The sequence below is a fragment of the Sorex fumeus genome, unplaced genomic scaffold, assembly GCF_029834395.1.
Source record: "Sorex fumeus unplaced genomic scaffold, SorFum_2.1 ptg000018l, whole genome shotgun sequence".
NCBI lineage: Eukaryota > Metazoa > Chordata > Mammalia > Eulipotyphla > Soricidae > Sorex > Sorex fumeus.
This window is the reverse complement of record NW_026606075.1, coordinates 5,073,456-5,101,294: the sequence shown is the minus strand read 5'-3', so window position 1 is coordinate 5,101,294 and position 27,839 is coordinate 5,073,456. Positions and strand designations below refer to the sequence as shown.

The 27,839-nt window shown below is 44.8% G+C and overlaps 1 protein-coding gene across 2 annotated transcripts in view; it reads right to left on the bottom strand.

The window, feature by feature from the left end:
• Positions 1 to 249: 249 nt before the first annotated feature.
• ERAP1 (endoplasmic reticulum aminopeptidase 1) overlaps positions 250 to 27,839 on the bottom strand; it is a 41,453-nt gene continuing 13,863 nt past the window's right edge. For both annotated transcript variants that reach the window (XM_056112393.1, XM_056112394.1), the window contains exons 5-19: positions 26,938 to 27,058; positions 25,587 to 25,741; positions 25,127 to 25,240; positions 23,539 to 23,670; positions 22,239 to 22,370; positions 22,021 to 22,095; positions 20,121 to 20,275; positions 17,879 to 17,958; positions 12,798 to 12,981; positions 10,618 to 10,774; positions 8,554 to 8,738; positions 7,516 to 7,677; positions 6,931 to 7,071; positions 6,435 to 6,516; positions 250 to 815 (exon numbers count right to left, since the gene is read on the bottom strand). In XM_056112393.1, coding sequence (XP_055968368.1) covers positions 660 to 815; positions 6,435 to 6,516; positions 6,931 to 7,071; positions 7,516 to 7,677; positions 8,554 to 8,738; positions 10,618 to 10,774; positions 12,798 to 12,981; positions 17,879 to 17,958; positions 20,121 to 20,275; positions 22,021 to 22,095; positions 22,239 to 22,370; positions 23,539 to 23,670; positions 25,127 to 25,240; positions 25,587 to 25,741; positions 26,938 to 27,058 — 2,031 coding nt within the window. In that variant the 3' untranslated portion in view covers positions 250 to 659. The remainder of the gene's footprint in view (positions 816 to 6,434; positions 6,517 to 6,930; positions 7,072 to 7,515; positions 7,678 to 8,553; positions 8,739 to 10,617; positions 10,775 to 12,797; positions 12,982 to 17,878; positions 17,959 to 20,120; positions 20,276 to 22,020; positions 22,096 to 22,238; positions 22,371 to 23,538; positions 23,671 to 25,126; positions 25,241 to 25,586; positions 25,742 to 26,937; positions 27,059 to 27,839) is intronic.

Below are 27,839 nucleotides of genomic sequence, written 5' to 3'. Positions count from 1 at the left end.
GGGGGGAGAGATTGTTAGGGAGACAGATGGGGGGCAGAGGGGATGGGGAGAGGAAGGGAGAGTGTGGGGATGAGGGTGGGGGTGGGTATGAATGAGGGGGGTGACGAGAGGGACTGGGAGAAAGACCAAGCACGTGTGTTGCTCCCCACAATGCAACTGAGTCATTCCACCTTGTGCCTCTTGCGCCCCACCCCCACCCCCGCCCCTCAACCCTGGGCTGGCGTGAACAGATACACAAGGACTCAGCAGTGGAAGTTTGGGCCATTTATTTGCAAGGAAGCTGATCTCTTTGTGACCGGAAATAGGCCATCAGAACTTAACTCTTGCTTAGTCAATTAATTAACCAGTGGTACTACTGGTGTCATCTTGTCACCAATCTCTCAGATTTCAGGTGTCAAGTGAGGGCTTTTTGTCCTCAGTGGTCGGGAATCTGTCGCTTGGATTTACTTTATGGGTCAATTTTTATAAACAAAACACATGGTTGCAATAACCTATCGAAGAAAAAATAACACCAGGCTTGCCACAGGCAAGATCATATGAATAAGCTGAAGGAAGTGTCTTCAGCCCAAGCCGAAGCCAACCATCTCTAATTGGAAATTATGCACATTCAACAGAATCATTGTGCTCGAAAATCACGGGAAGCAGCAAGAAGCCAATGGTTACAGTCTTTCAAGCTTTTTATTTTGAAGCCACACTCTGATTTTATCAAAATTCTTGTCCATCCAACGTATATTTTCCTCAATGGTTTCAATTGTTTGTTGGACACATCGCAGCTGAGAACCATTTTCTTTCAGAGAACTGAAGAATCCTTTTACCTTGTGAGGGGGAGAAAAATGAGTTTTAAAACATCTGTTTTATTAAGCAAATATACCTTCAGGCTAGTTAAGAGAACCAAAACCAAAATTCCGGTGTTTGTCAGAGTTGTCTCAAGAAGGCACCTCCAGGTGTCTGGAGGGGATCACATGCACAGAAACGTAGGCTAAGTGAAATGAGCTCATGCTAAGGAGGTAGAGTTTGGGGGTGTTGCTTCTCTGATTGGGGGGGGGTCTCTTTCTTTTTCTGCTTCTATGTTATTTATCTACAGTCGTCAGTTTCTGAAAGACTTCACTGTTTACCATTTATTTTAGAAGAATTAAGGTTTAATTGTGCATGTCAGTCTCAGCCAATCAAATGAGCATGTTTCAAACATGATAGGTCAAAAGCAGGATGCTCAGTGTGTCATCTTTGCCAAGCAAAAACGTCCAAGCCACCGACATGCCGTTGTCCATGGGCTTGGCCTTGTGTGGTGCTAGAAACGCCATAGGAACGGGCAGCAAGGCAAGGGGGTGATGCCGGAATGTGGCCATATGCGCTTTTATCCTAGTGCACCATTTTCTTCCCTCACAATAAAATTCACACACGTTTCATCCAGGTCTCAAAAAGGGAAGAGAATCTTGGCTCAATCTTGAAAAGCGTTTCTTCATTGGGTATCTGGACCCTGCTGAGTTCCCATCTGAACCTCATCACAGTACCGACCACTGTGCTGCTCCGCCTTGCCTTTCCCCATCCATTTCCCAGCAATCATCCACCCATCATCAGTTTTTGTTTGTTTTTGGTTTTCAGTCACACCAGGTAGTGCTCGGGGCGCCTACTCCTGGCTCTAGGCTCAGGGATCACTCCCAGTGGTGCTAAGGGGACCATACATAGCAGGTACTAGGGATCAAACTGGGATCAGCCTCATGCAAGACAAGCACTCTACCCACTGTGCTATCACACTGGCCTCCATCAGGTTTTGATTTTGCATACAGGAAGCAAATCTAGGCCAAGATGTATTATTTAGTATAGATCCTAGAGAGTTTATTCCTTAAAAACCCATGCCATAATATCATGTAAGTTTGGGAAAAGAAATGAAGTACCGGTCTTGAAAAAAATCAAATTCTGAGTCAGTTATGTAGGTAGGGCATTTGCCTTGTATGCAGACCCCCAGAACCCCATGTGGTCGCCTGAACCATGCCAGGAGTAATCCCTGAGCACAACCAGCTGTGGCCCAATAAATAACAATGCTCACGGTCACGGTCCTCCCGTTGTTCATCGATTTGCTCGAGCGGGCCCAGTAACGTCTCCATTGGAGACTTTGTTGTTTCTGTGTCTGGCATATCGAATACGTCACGGGGAGCTTGCCAGGCTCTGCCGTGCGGGCGAGATACTCTCAGTAGCTTGCCGGGCTCTCCGAGAGGGGCGGAGGAATCGAACTCCAGTCAGTAAGGCAAATGCCCTACTATTAAATCCCACTTTTACGTGTAAGGCAAATGCCCTACTATTAAATCCCACTTTTACGTGATGTAGAGTCATTTTAAAGGTATCTCTCAGTCCAACTTCCAATGGACTTAAAGCCCCTTTGTTACGACCTACAATGCATTAGCCTTCCTTGCTATTCTGCCTTTAATCACAAGCTACTGTTTCATGCTCTCAACACTCAAGGCTTACTGACAGCCAATGAAACATCTCGGTACACCCTTCAGGAGCTGAACCACATCAGTAATTTTTCTAAATGGCCAGGTTACTTCACTGGCCCTGAAGAAGGCATCATGAGAATACCACTAAAACCAGTGGTAATAAAGATGGATGTTAATCCTTATACTTTGACCCCAAATTGTCTCTTCTGCTTTCATCTGCTGGAAAACCCATTCTCTTGAGTATCAGACTCAACCCATCTGCTTAGTTATGGCCATTTCCTCTGGATCTTATTCATCCATCTGCGTTCATCACTGTGCCAGACTATGAGGATGAGGCGGCCAGCCAGGCAGGGCCTGGCTTCAGGGAGCTTCCATCGGCCCCGAGACAGCAGTAAACAGTAGCACCTGCCACACTGCTGGGAAGAAAGTCCCCGAGCCCTGAATGTCTCTGTTCTCGACTCTCTCCTGCCTCATTGCCATCAAGATCTGCTCAGCTGTGGGGAGGGTTGATGACACCAGAACCTGGGACCCGGAAAGGATCAAAATTGAGCCTATCCTGAAAAGAGCTGGCGGCAACGAAGCCCGGCAGAGAAACTATTTGGAAGCAGGAGAGGACAAGTGGCCGGTAGGTGGCAGCCCGGAGCAGGGCACGTCTCGGCCCTGTGCCCAGGGCACCAGGCGTGGACTCTAGTTCCAAGGGCAGTGGAGCTCTGGAGGAGTGAGGGCGATTTTCACTTTAGAATGTGACAGATGCTCTCTAGATTTGCTGGTGAACATTTACCTGCCTGCATTTAAATTTGAAATGTATCAACAGCATGACAGTTAACCTCAGAAATGAGAAGTGTTCAGACGCAGTGGGCTACTTTGTGGGAGCAATCAAGTGACCAAGTGCAGTGACTTGATTTAATAAAACCATCTACAGAGACAGGGGGGATGAGGGGATGGGGGTGGGAGGGATATTATCCATGGTGGTGGAAAATGGGCACTGGTGGAGGGATGGGTATCTGATCATTGTATAATTGAAACCAAAGCACAAAAAATTGTAAATTTACAACTGTAAAAAAAAAATAAAATAAAATAAAGGGAAAAATATATATATATAAAAAAATAAAAATAAAACCGTCTAAGAGTTGCCGCTATGAATGTTTTCACCCGAACATTAACCCTCATCTTTGCCTGACTTGCCTTCATGAATTATTATGCAATAAGTTGATGTTCCAACACTCAAGAATAATATAGCACCGTAAGCACTGCCCCCCCCCCCCGTTGTTCATCGATTTGCTCGAGTGGGTCCAGTAACGTCGCCATCGTGAGACTTGTTGTTACTGTGTTTGGCATATCCGATACGTCACAGGTAGCTTGCCAGGCTCTGCCGTGCGGGCGAGATACTCTCGGTAGCTTGCCGGGCTCTCCGAGAGGGGCAGAGGAATCAAACCCAGCTCAGCCCGGCTGGCCGCAAGCAAGGCAAACGCCCTACCGCTGTGCTATCGCTCCAGCCTGAGAATAATACAATAATAATAATAATAATAATAACACATGGGAAAACTAAAAAAGTTACAATTCACTAAATTGTGTACTGATGCTATTTTAGTTTTTTTTAAAGCATGCTCCATCATCAAAGAAAAATTAATAAGAAATGGTATCACCCTGAACAGTGTTTTGTCCCTGATAAGGAGGCAGAATTGAAGCAAGTTAGGGGGCTGTCCTGTAGCCTACGTAATAGAATATCTCATAGTCACACAGCCTGTGTGATGAGATATCCCAGAGCCTGTAGCCTGTATGATGGGATATCCCAGAGCCCGTAGCCTGTATGATGGGATATCCCAGAGCCTGTAGCCTATATGATGGGATATCCCAGAGCCTGTAGCCTATATGATGGGATATCCCGGAGCCTGTTGCTTTTATGATGGGATATCCTAATGGACGGGCAAGATGGGAGACAAACTTGGATGGTGGGCAGAGAAGTAACTTCGGTAAACTGCCAGGCGGAGGGCAACAGTGTGGGAGATACTGAGCCAGCCTCGGAAGGACTCAGGGCAATGCCTCCATTCTGTTTGGCTTTTTTGAATTTTTGAGCCCACACCCCACAATGCTTTGTACTCACACCTGGCTCTGCACTCTCTAGGGGACCATCTAGGTACAGGGCTGCACCCCTGTCAGCCCCGTGCAGGGCAAGCTCCCTCGGGCTCTCTATGGCCCAGTGATGCCTGTATTGGAGGGTTGTAGAGGCCAGCGCTGGGCGCTCTCTCAGCCTCCTCCCTTTCCGTGCCCTTCCTGGGGACCTGCCACCGAGCACCAGCGTCTCTGCTCTCAGCGTTTTCCCACACAATCCCGTTAACCAGATGTCCTGTGGATGACAGCGCCTCCCTCCCTGTTCATGACCTCCTCCTCACCTCATGCACTGTCAGGGCAGGGAACTCTGACACGGGCTCATTTCCCAACAGCTACCTTCCCGGTAGGTTTTCTGTTAAGTTATTGTTGTGGAGGTCCCCAGGACCACGGTCTCTAGTGCTTGGGGCTCAAACCCCTGGTGGAACCCAGGTCTCACACATGCTCAGCCTGTGCTGTCCCACGTCAGCCACCGCCCGGGCCCCCAGCAGGATCTAAGCTCTGTGCGGGCAGGGCCTTGTCCACACTGTTCATGTCATAGCCTGGAACCAAAAAGCTCTTCCTGCCTTGCACCTGAGGGGCAATCGCCCGGCTGTCTATGGATTGCCTATCTGGCCCAAGTTCGTGGCAACTCTTAGTCAGCACTCGGTGTGTGGCTGCCACAGACCTCAGGAGAATTCCAGCCCCAGGTGTGGGGTGCTGTCGGCTCTTTCCATGCCTGCAGGAAACAGGTGCAGGATAGGAATGTAGCCGCCCTCCCCATCCCGTCTCCAAAGCACTGCGTGGTGGGTTCCCACACCAGGTCTGAGGAGGACCTCGACTTTTGTCTAAATGGGGGCCACTTGACAAGGCCCGCAAAATGCGTTCTGCTACTTTAATGGGGAAACCACTGATGGACAAGGGACAAAGCACAGTCAACCCTCACAGCAAATTCCTGTTCAAGATGAAGAGCAAATGCTGCCTTTAAGCTCTTCTCTCTGCTGCATGTTCCTGGGGGCCCTGAGTGGGTCATGGTCGCAGAGCCCCATAAGCACCGTTGCTAGCTGGGGAGTCTCAAACCTGCACAGGGGCCGGGAGCACTGGGCCACCTGGTAAAGGTGCACTGGGAGACGTCGGAGTTCCAGGTGCAGGACCTGCTCCCTGGAGACTCAGATGCCTCCTGGCTCCCTCATGCCAGGCAGAAGGAAAGCACACACTGCTTGCCCATTTGCCATGATTGCTGGGAAGCACTGGGGTAAGTTTAGCAGCAGATGAATTCTCCTCGGACTAGGTCCCGACTAAATTACCTCTTTCCTCTCTGCAGATGCTATTCTTTTTTTTTTTCTTTTTGGGTCACACCCAGCAATGCTCAGGGGTTACTCCTGGCTCCGCACTCAGGAATTACTCCTGGAGGTGCTTGGGGGACCACATGGGATGCCAGGGATCGAACCCAGGTCGGCTGCATGCAAGGCAAATGCCCTACCTGCTGTACTATCACTCTGGCCCCTGCAGATGCTGTTCTTGATTTTAACATTTCTCTTATAAACAGGCCCAATAAGGAATGCTGAATCCTTTCTGAAAGCAGATGGTGTGTAAGTCACAGGCCATCCCAAGCTGGGGCGGGGGTGGGGGGTGCAGACTGGAGGCTGCAGCTCTGCCTCTCACGATAGTGACATCCCTCAACAGGGTGCCAGGCACGCAGCGTGAGCTCGCCGTTTTGTAAGGGCAGGGTGACAGCTTCCTTGTGTGGGGGACAACGTAGAGCTCACTGTCTTTGACTGTCTGCTGGTTCCCAGCCCTGGCACAGGCTTTAATCCACTTCTAACTCATCCCTCCTGGCAGTATTTGGCCTGATGTTTATTAGTAAATGTCACTTAAGTTTAAAAAATTTTTTTTTCTTTTTTTTTTTACCTCTTCAAGCCGCGCTGGTGTGGAGAATTGATTTGTTGTTCCCATTACCATGTAGCTTATAGAAGGTGAGCCAAGTTCAAACCTAGAAATGGAGATAGTCAAAAGGTATGAGGATGAGGAAATATTTGCTCAACATGCTTTAAGCGCATGTTAAAGGCATTTAGTTAAAAACCTGTTAGGCCTGCAAAGGTCTCAGGCATGACCCCTATCACCCCTATCCCAGCAGGTTAGAGCCAAAACTGACTCTAACAAAAGGTGGCAAAACTCCAAGGGCAGAATCAGAGATTGGGGCAAGAACAGCCACAGGTCAATCCCTTGCTCCCAGTCCCAATCAAAACCCTTCAGACTAGTCACTGGTGGTGTTTGGACAGTGAGGGCAAAACCAGAACAGAAGTGGGTTAACATTTCCAGCCCATACAGTTTTTATTAACTATTTCCAGCCCATACAGTTTTTATTAACTATTTCCAGCCCATACAGTTTGTATTAACTACTTACTTTTGTACAAGTTTATTCCAATTTTCCCTCAGAAACTGCCAAGCTATTGGATATCCCACTGGATTTCTGCCAATAGCTGTAAGAATACCTGGAAACTCCTGAGTTTTTATTATATCTCCCTTAAAACTTTGATCGAGTAGCCTGAAGTGATTAAGAAAAGAAATATTAGCAGTGAATAAGCCATAAAATAAATGACTTCAATCATTCTGAAAGGGAAAAGCAAGTCTGTCAATAATAAAGACAAAAACCATACATTCGTAGCCAGAGATACATCAGAACAGCCAACACTGAGAAAGTCCATGCAACATCCATCCCTATATTTGCTCATAAGAACCACTAAGAAAGGTCACTCTAGTCTATATGAAGTATGTGGTCATTTCTGAAACACATAAATGTTTCTTCCTTAAATATTTTCCCAGACACCTGCTTCTCCTGAATAACCAACAATGCGCCTCAGCTGTGTGCCCACATTTCTAACTGTCCCCAAGCCCAATGGGCAAGTCCTGCTCACAAGCACAAAACCTATGCCCTCGGGGCTGCTCTGCTAAATTCCTTCCGGCCTGTGAGCAGGGATGAGTCACTCACCACTGCAGCTTCTCCTGATTGGGGCTAATGCAGAGGGCAAACTCAATTTGGTCCTTCTCAGTGCTGGACAAAGACGACTGGTACTTCCTGTAGAGGAATTCCCAGCCTTCAGGGTCCTGGGCCCCCACAGCAAACACGGCCATAGTCACGTCATTGGGCAGACTGAGGAAAGAGCACGCAGTGAGAGGTGAGACGCAGGGACTGTGGCTGCATGCACAGAGGCACACAGTTACTGTTTCCACAATCCAGAAGTATGTCGGGAAGTACCAACACCCGCAACGCCTTCTTCCCTTCAGTGTTGTTACAGGAAAGAGGCAGGAGGAAGTATCTCAAGTCTCGAGTTCCGTTAGACTGCATCTGTCACCACTACTGCAAACATAGAGCCTAAACTTTAATCAATAAGTGTTTAAGAAAAAAAAAAAGACAGTGGTGTGGCCAGGGAGGTAGTACAGCAGACAGGGTTTCCTATATGCGGCTGGCCTGGGTTCAAGCCCTAGTACCCCATAGGCTCTCCCAAGCCCCACAAGGAATGGTCCCTGAGCACAGAGCCAGGATTAAGTCCTGAGCACAACTTGGTGTGTTCCCACAACCAAAATAAATAAAAATCCAGTAGTGGAGTGATGCGGGGACTTTAATGACGTAATATGATGACTTAGATCAAATGTATAATGTATATCAGAACTAAAAACATTAATACTATTGAAGCCAAGTCACCTTGGCTTTAAAAGTATGATTTTTTTAAAAAATTTTAATAAAATGAGATTAGGTTGTAAGCAACTTTCCCAAGAGAATCAAATGAAACGCTGCTATGATAAATATCTATGTGTCTAACATACTTTCTCTGATGTAGGTGACTTTATAGGTGGGTGCTTTTCTTGGGGGAAGGTGATGTTTGGGCCACACCCAGTGGTGCTCAAAACCATCTCCAAGGAAGGGTGGCGGGGGAAACTTGTCATCTTTGCTCCCAGCGTTTCACTGCCGATGACGGGAGGCAGAACGCTACACTTTGGGGGCACATCAGCTATCGATGCCACACACCTCCAGTTCCCATTGGCGCCCTTCCACTCCCTGAAGAGGCCCTGGGCCCTCTGCACGCAGGGCTGGTACTTGCGCACGCAGGCGAGCAGGAGGAGCTGGCTCCGCAGCATCCGCTCTGAGACGGAGCCCTCGTCTGTCCAGGTCTGCCTGTCGATGAGGTTCTGCAGCAGCCGGATGAGGAAGGCCTGAGGGAAGAGAGGAAGCAAACACTCATCCTCAGAAGGACCCGAGCACACCTCCAGGAGAACCTCCAGCACACGGACTTGGCTCTTGAAAATAGCCCTGACTGCAAAAATGTGTAGTCGAAGTGACATCTGCACTTGCTTGTTCATTGCAGCACTCTTTACAATAGCCAGAAACTGGAAGAAACCTGAATGCCCAAGAACAGATGACTGGTTCAAGAAACTTTGGTACATCTACACAATGGAGTACTATGTAGCTGTTAGAAAAGATGAAGTCATGAAATTTACATACAAGTGGTACAACATGGAAAGTATCATGCTAAGCGAAATGAGTCAGAAAGAGAGGGATAGACATAGAAAGATTGCATTCATCTGGGGGATATAAAGTAACAAAGTATGAGATTAATACCCAAGAATAGCTGAGATCAGCACCAGGAGGATTACTCCATAGCTTAGTGGCCAGCTGGGTATCCTAGAGGAAAGGGCAGTTCAGATAGAGAAGGGAGCACCAAATAAAGGATGTTTGGAGGATCCTCCCAGGAGGGGAGATGCATGTCGAAAGTAGACTATGGACTGAACATGTTTGCCACTCAATGCCTCTTTTGCAGACCACAACACCCAAAAGGAGAGAGAGAACACAGGGGATTGCCCTGCCACAGAGACAGGGGGGATGGGGGGATGGGGGTGGGAGGGATATTATCCATGGTGGTGGAAAATGGGCACTGGTGGAGGGATGGGTATCTGATCATTGTATAATTGAAACCCAAGCACAAAAAATTGTAAATCTACAACGGTAAAAAATAAATAAATAAATAAATAAAATTTAAAAAAAAAGAAAATAGCCTTGACTTTTTTTTTTTTTTTGCTTTTTTGCTTTTTGTTGGGAGGTCAATTCAGTGATGCTCAGGGGTCACTCCTGGATCTGCACTCAGTAATCACTCCTGGCGGTGCTTGGGGGAGGGATCATATGGGATGCTGGGAATTGAACCCAGGTCCACTGCCTACAAGGCAAATGACCTACCTGCTGTGCTATGGCTCAGGTCTCTAGCCTTGAGTCTTGATTCGAGATCACTCACCTCTGTGGCCCACTTCTATTACATTTGTGAAGGGTCAAGAAGAAAAATGGACTTAGTATTTTGTGTAACAATTCTTAAGATAACCTTGGCTTACTCTATATAACTGGAAAGCATGATGAATGGGAAATTTTATACAAAAGAAAAGTTCTCAGTACTAAATTTAGAGAACAAAGCAACACCATGATATCTTGCCAGACAACGATTTGAGGCCTCATTCTTATGTACATGGATCCTAGAACACCTTAATAATATAACATTAAATTATCTATATTCTAATTGTACATCCCCAAGTCCAGTGGGCAAGTCCTGCTTACAAGCACAAAACCAGATGCCCTTGGGGCTGCTGTGCAAAATCCCTCCAGCCTGTGAAGAGGAAAGAGTATAGTATTGTAAAGAGTATTAGAAGTAAGATAAAGTAAAGGACTTATGTAAAAAGGCAGTAGCAAGTCCTTGAAAATTAGGTATAGGGACCAGAGCAATAGTACAGTGGGTAGGGCATTTGCCTTGCACGCGGCTGACCAAAGTTCAAACCCTGACATCCCATATGGTCTCCCAAGCACTGCCAGGAGTAATTCCTGAGCATTCCTTGGGTTATGAAAAAAAAGAAAAAGAGAGAGAGAGAGAAAAGAAAATTAGGTACAAATTCTAACACTGCCATGTCTATTTTTAATGCTAAAATGAAGCCAACATCTCTGCTATTCAAATATTGAATTAATTTTTATCTTAATACACAAAATTGTAAGACCTCTTTCCAACACTCATTCAAATTGAAATCAGTTAGATAATAATTTATTTCTGGCCTTTACCTTGAATTGAGTTTCCACTTCATTCATATCTCTTTTCTCCATTAATTTGTACATAGGTATCAGCTCATTCAGCCCTTGGAACACGGGCATGATTTCAGTTTCATGCTTCAAGTACAGGGTTAAATCCAAGGCTTTCTCAATGGATAGTCTTCCGATGCTGATCAAAAGACACCATGATTAGCAGTTGACAAGGAAACCAGTGTTGACTTTAAAAGACCTACCAATCTTACAGCAAAAACATCTCTTTAGTTATCCTGTTACCATAGCCCATTGACACTGAGGAGAAACTTCCTCACAGGGTAATAGAGCCAGAGCTAACACAGAGTGGAGATACTGGGCTTCAGAAGACCCTCAGGGAAACTGAAGCATGTCAGTCTGCCCTTTCATGGAGTACTGATTGTGTGGAATTATAAGTGGCATGGGGGTCAAAACATCCTCATCCCCACTTAACAAGGAACCTGAATGTAGCTGTTCACAGTTCATTACAGAGGGCTGGTGTCAACACCTGGGCAGAGGTGGAGTGTCCATGCTCCAGAGGGAGCATCCACAATGGGCAGTGCTGTTGGGCCAGAGAGATAGTACAGTGGGCAGGACACCTGCCTTGCATTCAGTCAGCCCAAGTTTTATCTCCGGCACCTCGTATGGTTCCCTGGGCCACCGCGAGTGATCCCGGAGCTCCTCTGGGTATAGCCCAGACACACAAAAAACAAAGAAAAAGAAAAAAGAAATAGGCCAGACCCTACCATCATGTCGTTTTGCTTTTTCCCTTCTCAAGCGACCCATAGTGATGGAAAAGTCTCCACAAGAGAGAACCCAACATTTAGAGTTGGGTCATGGAGGCTGGGGAGAACTACAGTTCCTCTTTCCCACCAACTGAGTCCCATGAGGACTTCAGGTCTGACTTAATATTGAAGAAGTTTGCATTATGGGTTTGCAGATTACTGATTTAAAAACTGGTATCAAAGGGTAGGAATGTGGATGTATTCACTCTCTTGTCAACCTCTCCAAGATCTTTTGGTTGGCATACCCCAATTAAGTAAAAGTAAAGTAAAAGTAAAGGCCCTCCCGTTGATCATCGATTTGCTTGAGCGGGCCCAGTAATGTCTCCATTGGAGACTTCATTGTTACTGTGTTTGGCATATCGAATACATCACGGGGAGCTTGCCAGGCTCTGCCGTGTGGGGAAGATACTCTCGGTAGCTTGCCGGGCTCTCCGAGAGGGGTGGAGGAATTGAACTCGGGTCAGCCATGTTGGCTGCGTGCAAGGCAAACGCCCTACCACTGTGCTATGGCTCCATGGGCTGGAGCCATAGCACAGCGGTAGGGTGTTTGCCTTACATGCTGCCAACATGGCCCACACGGCAGAGCCTGGCAAGCCACCCGTGATGTATTCGATATGCCAAACACAGTAACAACAAAATCCCCAATGGAGACGTTACTGGGCCCGCTCGAGCAAATCGATGAACAACAGGAGGGCCTTTACCTTTGGGGTTGGAGCAATAGCACAGCGGGTAGGGTATACGCCAATTAAAAGTGGAATAAACCTCATGCATCCCTTTTAGAGGGGGAGTTAAAAAAAAGTCCCTTGTTAAAGTCAAAGATGTACTTCAGGGTTGGGTGGAGGTGCAACAGGGAGAACATACTGGACTCGAGTCCCAGCACCACGTGACTCCCAAACACTTCACAGGGCAGCACAGCCAGGGGGTCCCCAGCAATATGGGGCCTGGGCAGCACCACATCCTCGAGCGTTACAGTGACCTGCCCAGTCCAGTTGGCTGAGAATCACAGGAGACCCCAGAAATGTGACACAAACAACTTGAGTCTTAGCCACCTGGTCTTCTAAGCTTTCAAGGTAGAATCTGCAGGGGTGACTCCTGGTAACTCAGAGAAGTGCTGGGGAGAGGCTGGCGGAGGGCACGGGGTTCCCTGTTTCCTAAGCCATGCCTGGTGCAGTTGCTAATGGAAAGATGAAAATACAGATTCCTTCCTTCGGGGCACTCAGCAGACTTAGGCAGGTCAAACATGAGGCTAAACACAACCGTGCAGAGCTAGAAGAACCTAAGGGAAAGTACCCCACCACTGCTCACTAGCAATCGATCATCTCCAACAGGGAACGCCAAAGAGCCAACAGTGACAGCTGCCCCCACAGAGACCGAGCCTGGAGCAGCAGCAGGCGTTACCTGACAAGCTGGAATGCATTGTTGATGAGGCTGGCCCGGTCATTGCTGCTGATGGCTGTGTGGCCGCCTTCTAAAAGGCCAGTCAAAGAATCCCATCCATCATCCTCATAATGCACGATGTAATAGCCGTTCATGCCCATGTTGAATTTGATCCATTCTACCTCTTCTGGGAGGGTGAGCACATCTGGAGTAGAGAAAATCAATCAAGCTCTCCTTTAACAGAGGGAAGTTTTTATGACCACAGAAAATGGACAAAGAAACAGAAGGAGAGTTTAACACTGGACAATTTTAACACTGAAATGAGTTTCATATTGAACACTTATTTCTCATAGACACCAGAGAACAGTATCCAATAGACAAAAGCCAATGGTAGCTTTAAGCAAAAATTTGGAGAGATTTATGATCTATGGAAAGCTTGCGGCCATGTTTTGAGCAAAACATATGACATAATTCAGCAATGCTAACAATGGGAATGTTAGTAATTCCTCTGTTTCAGCATTACATAACTCAACTAGTTTAATATCAATCTGGCAAGATATTAATCCCGTTTTTTGCAATTAGATTGTATCTGCAAACTATTGAAGGCTGAGGATAAATTTTTTCCCAGTCCTTTTACTTCAAGCCAAGATAAATTTAAAATCATGCTGACCACTCTCTCCACTACTGTTCAATATAGTACCGGAAGTACTTGCAATAGTGATTAGGCAAGAAAAAGATATTAAGGGCATCCAGGTGGGAAAGGAAGAAATCAAGCTCTCACTATTCGCAGATGATATGATACTAAACTTAGAGAACCCTAAAACTTCTACCAAGAAACTCCTAGAAACAATAGACTTGTATAGTAAAGTTTCAGGCTATAAAATCAATAACCAAAAGTTCATGGCTTTCCTATATGCAAACAGTGAGAGAGAAGAAAGTGACATGAAGAAAACAATCCCATTCACAATTGTGCCCCAGAAAATCAAGTACCTAGGAATCAGCTTAACTAAAGGAAGTGAAGGACCTGTACAAAGAAAACTACAAACCACTAATTCAGGAAATAAAACAGGACACAAAGAAGTGGAAAAATATCCCCTGTTCATGGATCGGGAGAATTAACATTGTCAAAATGGCAATACTTCCCAAAGCACTGTACAAATTCAATGCGATCCCTATTAAGATACCCATGACATTCTTCAAAGAAATGGAGCAAACACTCCTGAAATTTATATGGAACAATAAGCCCCCACAAGTAGCTAAAACAATTCTTGGGGAAAATAAAATGGGAGAAATCAACCTCCCTAACTTCAAACTCTACTACAAAGCAGTAATAATTAAAACAGCATGGTACTGGAACAAAGGCAGAGCTGTAGAACAATGGAACAGGGTTGAATATACTGACGTTCCCCCCCCCCCCAGGCATATGATAATCTAATCTTCCATAAGGGGGCAAGAAAAGTGAAATGGAGCAAGGAAAGCCTCTTTAACAAATTTTGCTGGCAAAACTGGACAGCTGCATGCAAAAAAGTGGGCTCAGATCTCTGCCTAACGCCATGTACAAAAGTAAGATCAAAATGGATTAAAGACCTCAACATCAGACCAGAATCCATAAGGTACATTGAAGACAAAGTTGGCAAAACCCTCCATGACACTGAAGCTAATGGTATCTTCAAAGATGTCATGCCACTGGCCAAGCAAGTGAAAACAGAGATAGACAAATGGGGCTATCTTAAACTAAGAAGCTTCTGCACCTCAAAAGAAACAGTGACCAAAATACAAAGACAGTCTACAGAATGGAAAAGGATATTCGCTGAAGACACATCCAACAAGAGACTGATATCAAGGATATACAAGGTACTGATTGAACTCCACAAGAAGAAAACATCCAACCCCATCACAAAATGGGGCGACGAAATGAACAGAAACCTTCTCAAAGAAGAAATCCAAATGGCTAAAAGGCACATGAGAAAATGCTCTACATCATTAATCATCAGGGAGATGCAGATCAAAACCACAATGAGATATCATTTCACGCCACAGAGACTGGCCCACATCCAAAAGAACAAAAGCAACTGATGCTGGCGCGGATGTGGCGAGAAAGGGACACTCCTTCACTGCTGGTGGGAATGCTGACTGGCTCAGCCCTTTTGGAAAACAGTATGGACGATTCTCAAAAAATTAGAAATTGAGCTCCCATTTGACCCAGCAATACCACTCCTGGGAATATACCCCAGAGAGGCAAAAATGTGTAGTCGAAGTGACATCTGCACTTGTTTGTTCATTGCAGCACTCTTTACAATAGCCAGAAACTGGAAGAAACCTGAATGCCCGAGAACAGATGACTGGTTAAAGAAACTTTGGTACATCTACACAATGGAGTACTATGTAGCTGTTAGAAAAGATGAAGTCATGAAATTTACATACAAGTGGTACAACATGGAAAGTATCATGCTAAGCGAAATGAGTCAGAAAGGGAGGGATAGACATAGAAAGATCGCATTCATCTGGGGAACATAAAGTAACAAAATAGGAGACGAACACCCAAGAGTGGCCGAGATTAGTACTAGGAGGTTTGCTCCATGGCTTGGACGCCAGCCACACATGCTAGGGGAAAAGGCAGCTCAGATAGAGAAGGGAGCACCAAATAAAGGGTGTTGGGAGGATCCTCCCAGGATGGGAGAAGCATGCTGAAAGTAGACTCTAGACCGAACAGGATTGCCACTCAATGCCTCTTTTGCAAACCACAGCACCCAAAAGGAGAGAGAGAACAAAAGGGAATGCCCTGCCACAGAGGCAGGGTGGGATGGGGGATGGGGGGTAAGAGGGATGCTGGGACCCGTGGTGGTAGAGGATGGGCGCTGGTAGAGGGATGGGTACTTGATCATTGTATAACTGAAACCCAAGCACAAAAATTTATAAGTCGGGGGTATGGTGCCGCCAGCAGGTCAATCTGTACCTGTGAGGCGAGTGCATCAGCAGCCCCATGGCGCCTTCAGACTTTCAGATACCCCAAAATTGCTGCTGTGCCTTTGGCCAGAGCCAAAAAACTTGGGGCAAAGTTTACCAAGAAAGTAAACGGCCAAAAGTTAGGTATGTGGGAAACACACCCACAAACTATCTCCGGCTCAGCTATATAATTGGAGGCAAGGCCTCTCTGGTTCCTGATTGAACTGCTTAACAGCCATGATCCCAGAGACTCAGAAACAAATCTCAAAACCCAGCAGCTTTTGGCAGAAATGTGTCCAACCCCTGCAGTAGGTTATCGGTGCTGGGCCAACCCAGGTGGGAATAGGTTTCATGCCTTGGCCTGTTCCCCCTGGCGGACCGGTGACCACCATCCTCCAGAGGCCACTGGACAGTCAGGTTTGGGACTGCAGTGACGAGACATTTTGGGCCTCACGGGATGGGGATAGAGCCGGTCCTGTCCTCCCCACACCAACGAGACCCCAAGTCATTTCCCACAAACGGCCTCTCTGGCCCCTGATCAAGCTGCTTGATGGCCATGATCCCAGCGACTCAGAAACAAATCTTGAAAAGCAGCGGCTTTTGGCAGAAATGCATCCGGACCCCACAGTAGGTTACTGTCGCCAGGCCACCCCAGCGGGGAAAGAGTGTTGTCACTCTGCCTGCTCCCCCTTGGCGGATCATTGGCCATCATCCTCCAGAGGCCATTGGACAGTCAGGTTTGGGCCCGCAGTGACGAGACATTTTGGGCCTCACAGGATGGGGGTGGAGCCGGTCCTGTCCTCCCCACCCCAATGAGACCCCAAGTCATCGCCCACAAACGGCCTTTCTGGCTCCTGATCAAGCTGTTTAACGGCCATGATCCCAGAGACTCAGGAACAAATCTCAGAACCCAGCAGGTTTTGGCAGAAATCCCTCCAGATTTAAGTGTTAAAATTTCAGAATTTCAAAATCGCGTGGCCACTACTGCAGCCACGCGACATCATATGTTATTCATAACCAGCATTAGAGAGCAAATTGTCTACTGTTGCCTTTTCAGCAGATCTGAGTGTTGGGGTAAAATCTCAAATAATAATGGTGGGTCTGGTGTCAAAATATTGAATGTGATCAAAGTAGAGAGAGAGAGTAATGTGGAAATCATCTGCCCCACAGGTAGGGGGAGGGTGCGGGTTGGGGGTATACTGGGATTTTTGGTGGTGGAGAATGGGCACTGGTGAAGGTACGGGTATTTCATTGTATGACCGAGACTTAGACCTGAAAGCTTTGTAACTGCTTTCATGGTGATTCAATAAATAAAATTATAAAAAATAAAAAAAAAGTAAGGTGGAGTTCATTCACAATTCAATCAGCTAATCAGTGGCTGAATAAATAGTACTCCTACATTAAAAATAAATAAATAAATAAATATTTGCACTTTGAGTAAAAAAAAAATTGTAAGTCTACAACTGTACCTCATGGTGTTTCACTAATAAAAATTAAAAAATAAAAAAAATAAAATAAAATCACGCTGAGTGAAGTGAGTAAGAAGAGAGACATACATAGAATCATTGCACTCATTTGTGGAATATTGAAAAACATAGTATGAGACCAATAACCAGGGACAGAAGAAACAGGGGCCAGGAGGACTGGTTGGAAGCTTGCCACAAGTGTGTAGGGGTCAGAGGGTAGTTAGAATAGAGAAGGGACCACTATGAGAAAAATAGTTGGAAATGATCATTCTGGAGAAGAACTCAGTGCTGAATGGGGGTAAAGGGATATACATGATAATCTCTCAGAACCTGTGCTAAAAACCATAATGCCAAATAGGGAAGAGAGAGAGAGAGAGAGAGAGAGAGAGAGAGAGAGAGAGAGAGAGAGAGAGGAAAAGTGCCTGTCATAGAGGCAGGCAGGGGGTAGAGATGGCAGGCTGCAGGGTGGAAGGGAAACTGGGATCATTGGTGGTGGGAAATGTATACTGGTGAAGGAATGGGTGTTGGAATATTATGACGAAAACGCAATCATGAACAAGTTTTAACTGTGAAAAAATATAACAATTGGACTGAAAAATAAAAGAAGAAAGAAAAGAACCTCTGTCTCTTAATCCCACACATTTCCAAGTTCCTTCTTGAATTTGCTTAGTTATTTCCACAATAACTTACCTGTTTTTGATGTAAGCAAAAATCTTTGGACAGAGTCTGATTTGCTGGTAATGTATGTCAAAGGGACATGCCACAGGTACCTGAAGAAAGGATGGAACATCACACATGAGAGTCTCATACAAGGGTGAAAGAAATCCTGCTAGTCCAGGCACTGGCTGGGCAAGAGAGGGCGGGCACAGAACTTTGATGGCCCAGGGTTCAAAGTGTTACCGGCCTGGATGCCAGATTCCCTGGGCTGCTGGCTTGGAGATGATTCATCCTTGGGAGAACCCAGTGAATGAGATTAACACTGAGATGAGGAGAATATGGCAAGAAAAAACCTACAGTGGCCCTGCCTGCCTGCCGGCCATGACTCCTGCCTTATCTCTAATCAACAGCAATGGCACAAGAGGCATTCAAAAAGAGTATATCACCTCTTTGCCCTGCCACAGAGGCAGGGTGAGATGGGAGGGATGGGGGGTGGGAGGGATATTACCCATGGTGGTGGAAAATGGGCACTGGTGGAGGGATGGGTATTTGATCATTGTATAATCGAAACCCAAGCACAAAAAATTGTAAATCTACAACTGTACCTCATGGTGTTTCATTAAAAATAATAATAAAATAATATATAAAATCTCCAAAAAAAAAAGCACATCACCTCTTCTGGGCAATTTCTGCCAGCAATACCAAACACAAACTAAGGGTGATTCTGAAGAAACAGCAGAAAGCCTAAATCAAAGGCAAGACTCAGGATCTCTTATGGAATTCTGAACCAGTAACTTTCTTCTGGTCATGAAGATATTAGAATGATTAGAAAACATCAATGTAGCATGATATCAAGTTCTTTTCACAATGTTGATATGTGCACCATGGTTGTATAAGTGAATGCTTCTAATTTTTAGGAAATGCCACGAAATACTTAGAGGTAAGGGTTCACTTGATTATTTCGTTGCATAATAATTTACCTGTTTCTGCCATCAGCAAAAATCTTTGGACAGAGTTTTATTTTTTGGTAAAGAATGTCAAAGGATACTGCCAATGTATTCTCAAGCAGTTTAAAGACATTATGGCAAGCAAAGAGGATAGAAAGATGAGAGATATAGGCCTGAAGATCAGCATAAAATTGCATGTGTGAGGTCTTGGGTGAATTCCCAGCGTTTGAAAAAATGTTAAGGGCACTGGATGGATAGTCCAGTGTGGAAGGCATTTGCCTTGCACACAGCCAACCAGTGTTCAATCCCTAGAACCTATCTGGTCCCCTGAGCACCTCCAGGAGTGATTCCTGAGTGCAGAGCCAGGAGTAACTCCCGAGCATCACCAGGTGTGACCCAAAAAGCAAAAAAAAAAAAAAATTTTTTTAAAAACCCAAAAGGGAGAAATTTGTACAATAAATAAATATGTAAATTATTTGATTTATATTTTATATGAAATTTTAATGAGAAATTAAATATTATCAATGATATTTATTTATATTATATATGATAGGATATATATATATATAGCTAGGGCATTATATATGAATATAAGTGAAATATATATGGAGAGGGTGAAACAAATGTAGTAGAGAGTTCTATATAATACAAATGTAAAGAGTGCATGGGAATTCTTCGTATTCTCCTACAACTTCCCAAGACTAATACAATAAAACATAAAAATATTGTTTATCATGTTGGTCTTTTAACATAAAAGTCTGGGGATTTTCATATAGCTCAAAGGGCTAGTGTACGTGCTTTACATGGAAGGGGGCCACATGCCATCCCAGCACTCACAGTCCCAGCCCAGAAGCACTGGGTATGACCCAAGTGCAAAAGCGTTTGTTTTTTTAAAATTTAATTACTAGTCAGGGTCAATGATGCTGCAGCATCTCATTTCCAAAGATGTTCTTCTGCCACTTCGAGCACAGAGTCCAGGATCTAAGCCAGAATTTCAGAGAACACAATCGAGTCTCTCATAACTCCCTGAAACCAACTAAAAGTTTCTGTCCTTAGCTCCACATGCTGGGCACTGCTGTATTTAAGTAGCAATCACTTAGACTGAAGCTGATTTCAAGCCTGTAACAAAAATTCCCATATATTAAAACAAAACCATAATGAAATATTTCTTCACAGCCAGCCATCCTGAGATAAGGTCTTGTGCCACCTCCAGCTGCTGGGTAAATGGCACAGCATCTAAGTCAACCCTCCAGGATGCAGACTCCACTCAAGAACTTTGGTGAGGAGGGGCTCTGCTTCTGAAAACGGTCTTAGCCTCCCAGCCTTACCCGGTCTCCGCGGCGCCTTCCTGGCCCTTCATGTAGTGCTCCTGCCTCACGTGAACCTGGCGCCCCTTCACCGTGACACTAATCAGGGGGAAGCCCTTCTGCAGCGTCCAGGTGTTCATCATGCTCTTCACATCCAGGCTCTCCTGCCGCCAGTGCTGGATGACACAGAAATAGAGACGTGCGTGACAACAGCCCTCAGAAAGCAAACCCAGCTTGTTCTCCTGGAGCCCTGCTGTGGGCAGCCCTGTGAAGCGCTTCCATCTCCTTCTCTGCCCCCAACACCAGCCCTGTCCTGCTCCCATCCCTTACTGATGCCACCCAAAGCGCCTCCCAGTGCTGACATTCTCTTCCTTATGTGTCATCTTCAGAGAAAGGACTATATCTGGTAGTACTGGGCATAGCTTGGGTATGGCACTAGGCACAAAGCAGGCAAGTGGATGGATGGATGGATGGATGGATGGATGGATGGATGGATGGATGGATGGATAAATGGATGGATGGATGGATGGATGGATAGACAGATGGATGGATGGATGGATGGATGGATGGATGGATGGATGGATGGGTGGCTGGCTGGATGGATAAATGGATGGATGGATGGATGGATGGATGGATGGATGGACGGACGGACGGATGGATCATGGATTAGCTTAAGACAGGTGGATAAATGGATGGGTGGGTGATGGATGAAGAAAGATATGGAGAAAGTGGACAGGTGTTCAACACCTGCTTGACTCTATCGGCTCTTCAAACAAGAAAGATGAATTTAAGAGTTTATGCTCCCAAAGTGATCTGCCCAAAAAAAAGAATGCAGCCCATAATCAATCAATATAAGTTTGCCAAAGGTATTTCTGTGGGGAGGAGATTGGTAATACAGAAGGACAGTATGCATGGGATGAACTGATACATGATAACTCTCCTGAATTTTTCTTTGAGCCCATAACTCATTGAGAAGAGTTAAGTATTTAAAAATAAACAAGCTTTTAAAAATATTTAAGAACTAGGGGCTGGAGAGAGAGCACAACGGATAGGCGTTTGCCTTGCATGAGGCCAACCCAGGTTCAATACCCAGCGTCCCATATGGTCCCCCAAGCACCACCAGGAGTAATTCCTGAATGCAGAGTCAGGAGTAACCTCTGTACATTGCCAGGTGTGACCCAAAAATTCAAAAAAAGAAAACATTTAAGAACTACTATAAAAGAATGAAATATGCTACCAGGAAAATCTGCAAGCTTCTGAACCACCTCCAAAAGTAAAGTCAAGAAAATAAAAATAGGGCAAATAAAATCGTGTTGAATCTCTAGTCTCACCCTCCGTTGCCTACGAACATATTCGCGTCTAGATAAACAAACCATATTGCTTTATGACTCTGAGGCTATAAATTTTTTGGCAACTTAGCACTTAAAAATATAAGTTAGAGCTAAATATAAATTCCAGCTCTGCACCTCACTTACCATATGCCTTTGCCCTTTATTCTCCCATTTACAAAAACAAGGATAATAGCAGCCTGTGCGTATGTTTACTGCCAAGAGCAAAGAAGCTACTATGTAATCACACAGCAGTGCCTGACACACACCTGTTCCTGACACACAGAATGCTGAGGAGTGCTAGCTGCATTCTGCATTTTCCATGATTGGGGAAAAACAAACACAGGGGTATGAATCTGAGTGATCAATCTTGGTTGGGATCTGCTTCACCCGCCTCAGGAAGACATCATAGGTTCACTGCTATAATATAAAATCCCCTGCTGAGAAACTTAAAAACAACTAACTAGTACCAACAGACAGTCTCATCTAGGGTGAAGAGGCATCAGCAAGGGCCTCAGAAGTTGGCTCGGAGCTTCATGAATCGGGAGTAAAAGAGTATGCTTAAGGATGAACGCACGTCGATGAAAACTTACAGAGGCTGAAGATGTATGTTGGCCAATAGAGCAAAAGCCATCCATCCCTTGCGTGCTGCCATCTGTAGGACAAATCTGGAAACCGGAAATAAACATCACTCTTCTCTTAGCACAAAACCCAGCGGTCTCCTCCCAGAGCGATTAGCAGGGTGAGTGCGAACCTGAACAACCGAAAACCGATCAACCCCAAAAGCAGAGGCACACACAACCAGACTCACGCTCGCCAGGCTGTCCCACAGGTCCTCGTTCCTGGTGTTTTTATAGCTGAACTTCTGGAGGTAGTGTATGATGCCACTTTTGAATGCATCGGCACCGAGGTAATCCCTAAGCATATTCAGAATACAAGCGCCCTGCAAAGGGAAAGCAAATAATCGTTAGCGATGGTGTGGTCGCGTTATTTCGGCAGAGCTGTTGGAAAAGACAACTACAGTAATATTTCCAGTATCTGGGGATTTAAAGCAACTATTGGAGAAAGTGAGTTAGACCTGGGCCTCTCTAGGGAGGGGACCGGCCGGGCCTGTGATGGTCTCTCACCAGCCCCGCCCCACTGGGTCCAGGTAGGAAGATAGTGTGTGTATTAGCCACCGGACATTGGGTCACCATGGGGCCTCCCCACTTCTACACCAGGGAAGGGCTTGGCAGCTGCAGGTATAATCAGGGGTAGAAACAGAAATGAGGGCCAGGAAAGACCTGGAGGGGCTCAGAGGCCTTGGCGGGCCAGAGGAACAGGATGGGTGGGTTGGAATTCTGAGTATTCTCAGCTCTCCCATCCTGCAGATCACCAGGCCCAGTTCGAAGCTCGGGGCTGACAAGTGACATTAATAAGGATGAGAAAGAAAGCATCAGTAGTTCTCCTCTCACACTTTCGGTGGAAACACGAGAGCAAGTACTTCTATGCTGGCCACAAATACAACGACAGCCAGGTGCAATGATAAACGTCCCTTCTATGTGCACTTAGAAGACAACGGAAGGGAAAGTGGGCAAGGGCCATCATTTCAAAAAGGAGCTGACTCAACTCCAGTTGCTTTGCCAGGAAAGGCCACAGAATGGCCAGACTCCTCTCCCTGGCCCAAGAGGCGCCAGAGCATGGACTTAACCTCCAATCTCCCTAGAGGATGGCTGGAGGTGGGCTGCACGTGCCAGGCTGCGGTTAAACTCCTTGCGCAGGGCAAGACTTTGCTGTTCAACAGATTGAGTCATTTCTGAAGAAACTGAAACGGAAACCACACAGGAGTTGGTATTTCTACTTGTTCGGAGTGGATACTCAACCCAGGCCTCTGTGTTGAGAGAAATCAAGGTATCTGCAGGCCACTGATTTACATCTTTTAACAGAGTAAATTTAAAAAAAAAAAGGCTGTAAGCTGAAGGATCACAAAATAAATGGCTAATCAGACATCAAAGGCATTAATCCCAGGCAGAAGAAATTCAATCTGGGTGACCCCCAGGAAAGAGAAAGAGACCTCACAACCTTGCTCTGCCCGACAGACCCATTGACCTTCTGGGCCCGGAACCAGTTACCTTTATATAAGAAACATCATCAAACATCTCACGAATCTCAGAGGGGTTCTCCACTGGCGTGGACACAGGGTGTGAGGAATTCAGCGCGTCCACCTCCATGGCGTGAAAGCACTTGCCAAAGAAATAATCTCCCTGTTGTGCCAGGAAGGAAAATGATCATTCATGACTCTCACTCAGGTGAGAAAGTTTGATCTGGGGTAACAGGCTCACACTTCAAATTTCTGGTTCAACCTAGTCTATATTTATGGAACTATAAAACAGAATCAAATCTTTTCTATTTGAAACAAAATAAAAATTTTTAAACAGCATCTGAGAAATAATAAGTTCAGATAACAGGTTCACACTTCAAATTTCTGGTTTAACCTAGTCTATATTTATGGAACTATAAAACGGAATTGAATCTTTTCTATTCAAAACAAAATAAAAAATTTTAAACAGCATCTGATAAATAATAAGTTCAGATACACTCATTTTAAATACACATAATTTTTTAGAATAATGATAATTTCATATTAACTTCAAAACCACTACACCTATCGCTACAACTGAGAAAATGACCAAACTGTATAAATGTATGTGATGTCAACATCGCCAATATTACCTCCTCTATTATAAAGCAAACAAAGTTTAGTTATAAAATTATGTAGTGGGGCCAGAGAGATAGTACAATAGGTAGGGCATTTGCCCTGAATAAGACTGACCCGGGTTCGATCCCTGGCATCCCACATGGTCCCCCAAACAGCACCAGGAGCAATTCCTGAGGCAGTTCCAGGAGTAACCCCTGAGCATCACTGGGTGTGGTGTTGCAACACAAAAAACAAAACAACAAAAAAATATATAGTAAAAAAAAGTTGAAATGGAGGACAAATTCCAACTATTACCTGCTTAGGCCATATCACCAAAGAGAATAAAATGCATACATATAAAAATGTTATTAGTAAAGATTATGTGGAAACATGGGACAATATTTATGATATATTGTAGTAAAATAATGTTTTACATGTTATAGTACATAAGTTATAGATACATAACAGGAAGAGAAAATTGTAAATAAATATACAAAAATTAAAATCATAGACGGGTAAAGGATTACTTACATAAATTTCAATGTTATCTCATGTGATTTTTCACAAATGTATGATTTTTAAAATAAACATGCAGAGGTCCTAAATTTGTGACTTAGGTTCATATGCAATTGAATTGCACATGCAGTTAAATATAACTCATTTTATTTGTATGAGTATGGCCCTATTAAAATAGTAATTACCTATATCTCATAATTTTTTAGTGAGCAACCTGGGGTTAGGGACATTATATGCGATCAATAACTGATCATTATTACCACCTATCTTATTTTAAAGAACAATAAAAATTTCAGGATAAAAACAGACCCATGATCTGGCTTAGAAATAATTCTGTGATATTTCTGAAATTAACTTATATTTTGGAAATCTGATTTAATTTCTAATCTCCCTAGGAAATGCTTCAGCTATAAATTCTATAATGAAAGATAAGTACATTCTTTCCAGCAGCCCTGAATAAAATAAAAGACTGAATATACTAGAGTGAAAAATAATATGCTTCTTACAACTCTCAGCTCTGGATGAGTCACGCTGACAGACACAAACTCCATAAACTTGGCAAATCCTTCATTGAGCCACAAGTCATTCCACCATTCCATAGTGACCAGGTTCCCGAACCACTGAAAGCAAAGATTGCTCAGATTATTCATGCATTTCCATGGAAACAGGATTATTCTTATAATCATGAACATCAGGCATACAGAAGAAAATTAAATTTGTATTTATAATGTTCAGCATATGAACTTTAACATATTTGAAGAACTAATATTTTAACAAACTGAGAAAGAAAAACTTTGCAGTATGCATTATAAAATATGATGCTTGGTGTTTGAAAGACAGCTTTTTCCTATGGAGGTAAGGACCAACTATACAATTCTCATATTGATACGAATAAGCCAGATTCCCTTAGAACAATGCCAGTGTCGTTCAATTCCACTTTTCAAGAGCATGATTGAGCTTGCATACCTGGTGAGCAAGTTCGTGGGATACAGTCATGGTGATGCCAAGCTTACTGGAAGCTGAAGATTTCTGAGCATCAAACAACAGAGCCGATTCTCTGTATGTTGTCAGTCCCCAGTTCTCCATAGCACCAGACTGAAAGTCAGGAATGGCTGCAAGATCTTTGAAAGGAAGCAAAAATACACTGTGACAAACCTCTAAGCTAGGGCCAGAGAGACAGCATAATGGGTAAGGTGCTTGCCTTGCATGAGGCTGACCCACTTCAATCCCCAGCAGCCAATAGAGTTCTCAAAGCCCTGTCAGGAGTGACCCCTGAGCACTGAGCACAGAGTAAGACCTGTGGGTCCTCAACCCCCTCCCCCCAAAAAGAGACAAGTAAGATTCACTCTCAAACCTGTAAGCTCTACTTTCCCAAATACGCTTTCAAAATAGAAGTGGGTAGAGACCAAAACCCTTCAGCTTAACTCTCTGTGCTAAAGCAGAACATTCTAGACTGGACAAACTTTCCATAATAAAGAAAAAGGGCCTTGATAATGTGTCCTCAATCATCTTACTGCTGTGTGACAATGTAAGACCTGTGTCTAGCCTTCCTGACTGCATTTCCAATGTTTTCATAAATTTACAGGTGGAATAAAGTTAATAGTTTCCTCAACTTGCACACTTGATTTTGGATATCTGAGACCCAGCAAGCTGAAAACTCAAATCATCATACAACAAACTCATGTAGGAAAAAAGATGCAGACTTTTCTCATGCTGAATAAATTTATCATTTAAAATTATTTTACTGGGAAGGAGCAGAGGCAAACTATATGTGTATATTATAACATATACATACATACAAAATATATATGTATATTATACATAATAAACATATATATATACACATATTGTTTTTTATTGAGGTGGCCAGAAATATGGTTGACTCAATGGTAAAGTGAACCCATGAAGCCTGGATTCAATGCATGAAACCACTAAGAGAAAAACTGTTGAGGACCTGGACAATAGTACAGTGGGTAGGTCATTGGCCTGCACACAGCCCACCCAGGTTCAATTCTCAGTATCCCATATCCCATATGGAACCTCGAGCCCTAAGGAGTAAGCCCTAAGCGCACACACACACACACACACACACACACACACACACACACACACACACACAAATTAGAAGGCAAAATAAAATGCAGGCCACATCTCAGAAGCAGTCTCCAAATGTGATTCACTTTCTAAAAACCATGTGGAGGGTCCTGCAGGGGGTCGATGGCCATTCCAGTCAGGCACAGGAATGCCCAAGGAGGACACAGTCTCAGCTGTGCTCAGGGACATCGATGACTTGCAATACCCACACGAAAGCCTCTACCTTGTTTGGGTAAGGGATACGGGATGCTGAAATAGTCCTCATAAAATTCGAGAAGAGTCACAGCAGCGTCCAGTGCATAATGGGCCTGGTCGATCTTCTCTGGCACAGCGTATATGGACACCTGAGGAGAAAGACGCATGGAAGACTGAGACCATCAGTTTCCTCCTGGGGGACGTGATGCCAATCTTCAAGGCAATAGAGCGATCTAGTTCTTGTTCTAGTGTGGCCCTTTCTTCTGATAGGTCTTCTATCAGAACAACGGCAAATGCTATGTGGCATCCCAAAAGGTGCCTTTTGCCAGTGTACTTGAGCTCACATGAAAAGGTGACAGAGGCTGACACCGAAGGGAGGATGAGATACCAGGAAGGCAGCAAAGCATCACAGTCCAGCATCTAGTACAGACCCGAGCAGTTCTCACTGTACTGAGGGATTTGGGTGAGGAGAAGAAATTCAGAGACTTCCTGAGCTATAGGGGTTTATCCACACCTGCATAAAGAGGTTCCCTAAGGGCGAAAACCAGAGGCTGAAGCAATAGGACAATGGGTAGGGCACCTGGCTCCACACAGCCAACCCAGGTTCGATCACAGCATCCTATATGGTCCCCAGAGCCCCACCAGGAGTAATTCCTGAGTGCATAGTCAAGGGTAAATCCTGAGCATTTCCAAGTGTGGCTCCCAAACCATTAAATAATAAGAACTAGAAATAAATACTTCCCTCCTCAAATGCTAGAAAGGGGTTAGAGCAATAGTACAGCAGGTAGGCAGGGTGTTTGCCTTGCGTGCAGTTGGACTGGTCCAATCCCTTGCAAACTATAGGGTCCCCCAAGCACCACTAGGAGTAATTCCTGAGCACAGACCCAGGAAACCCCTGAGCATCTCCAGGTATGGGAAAGAGAGAGAGAG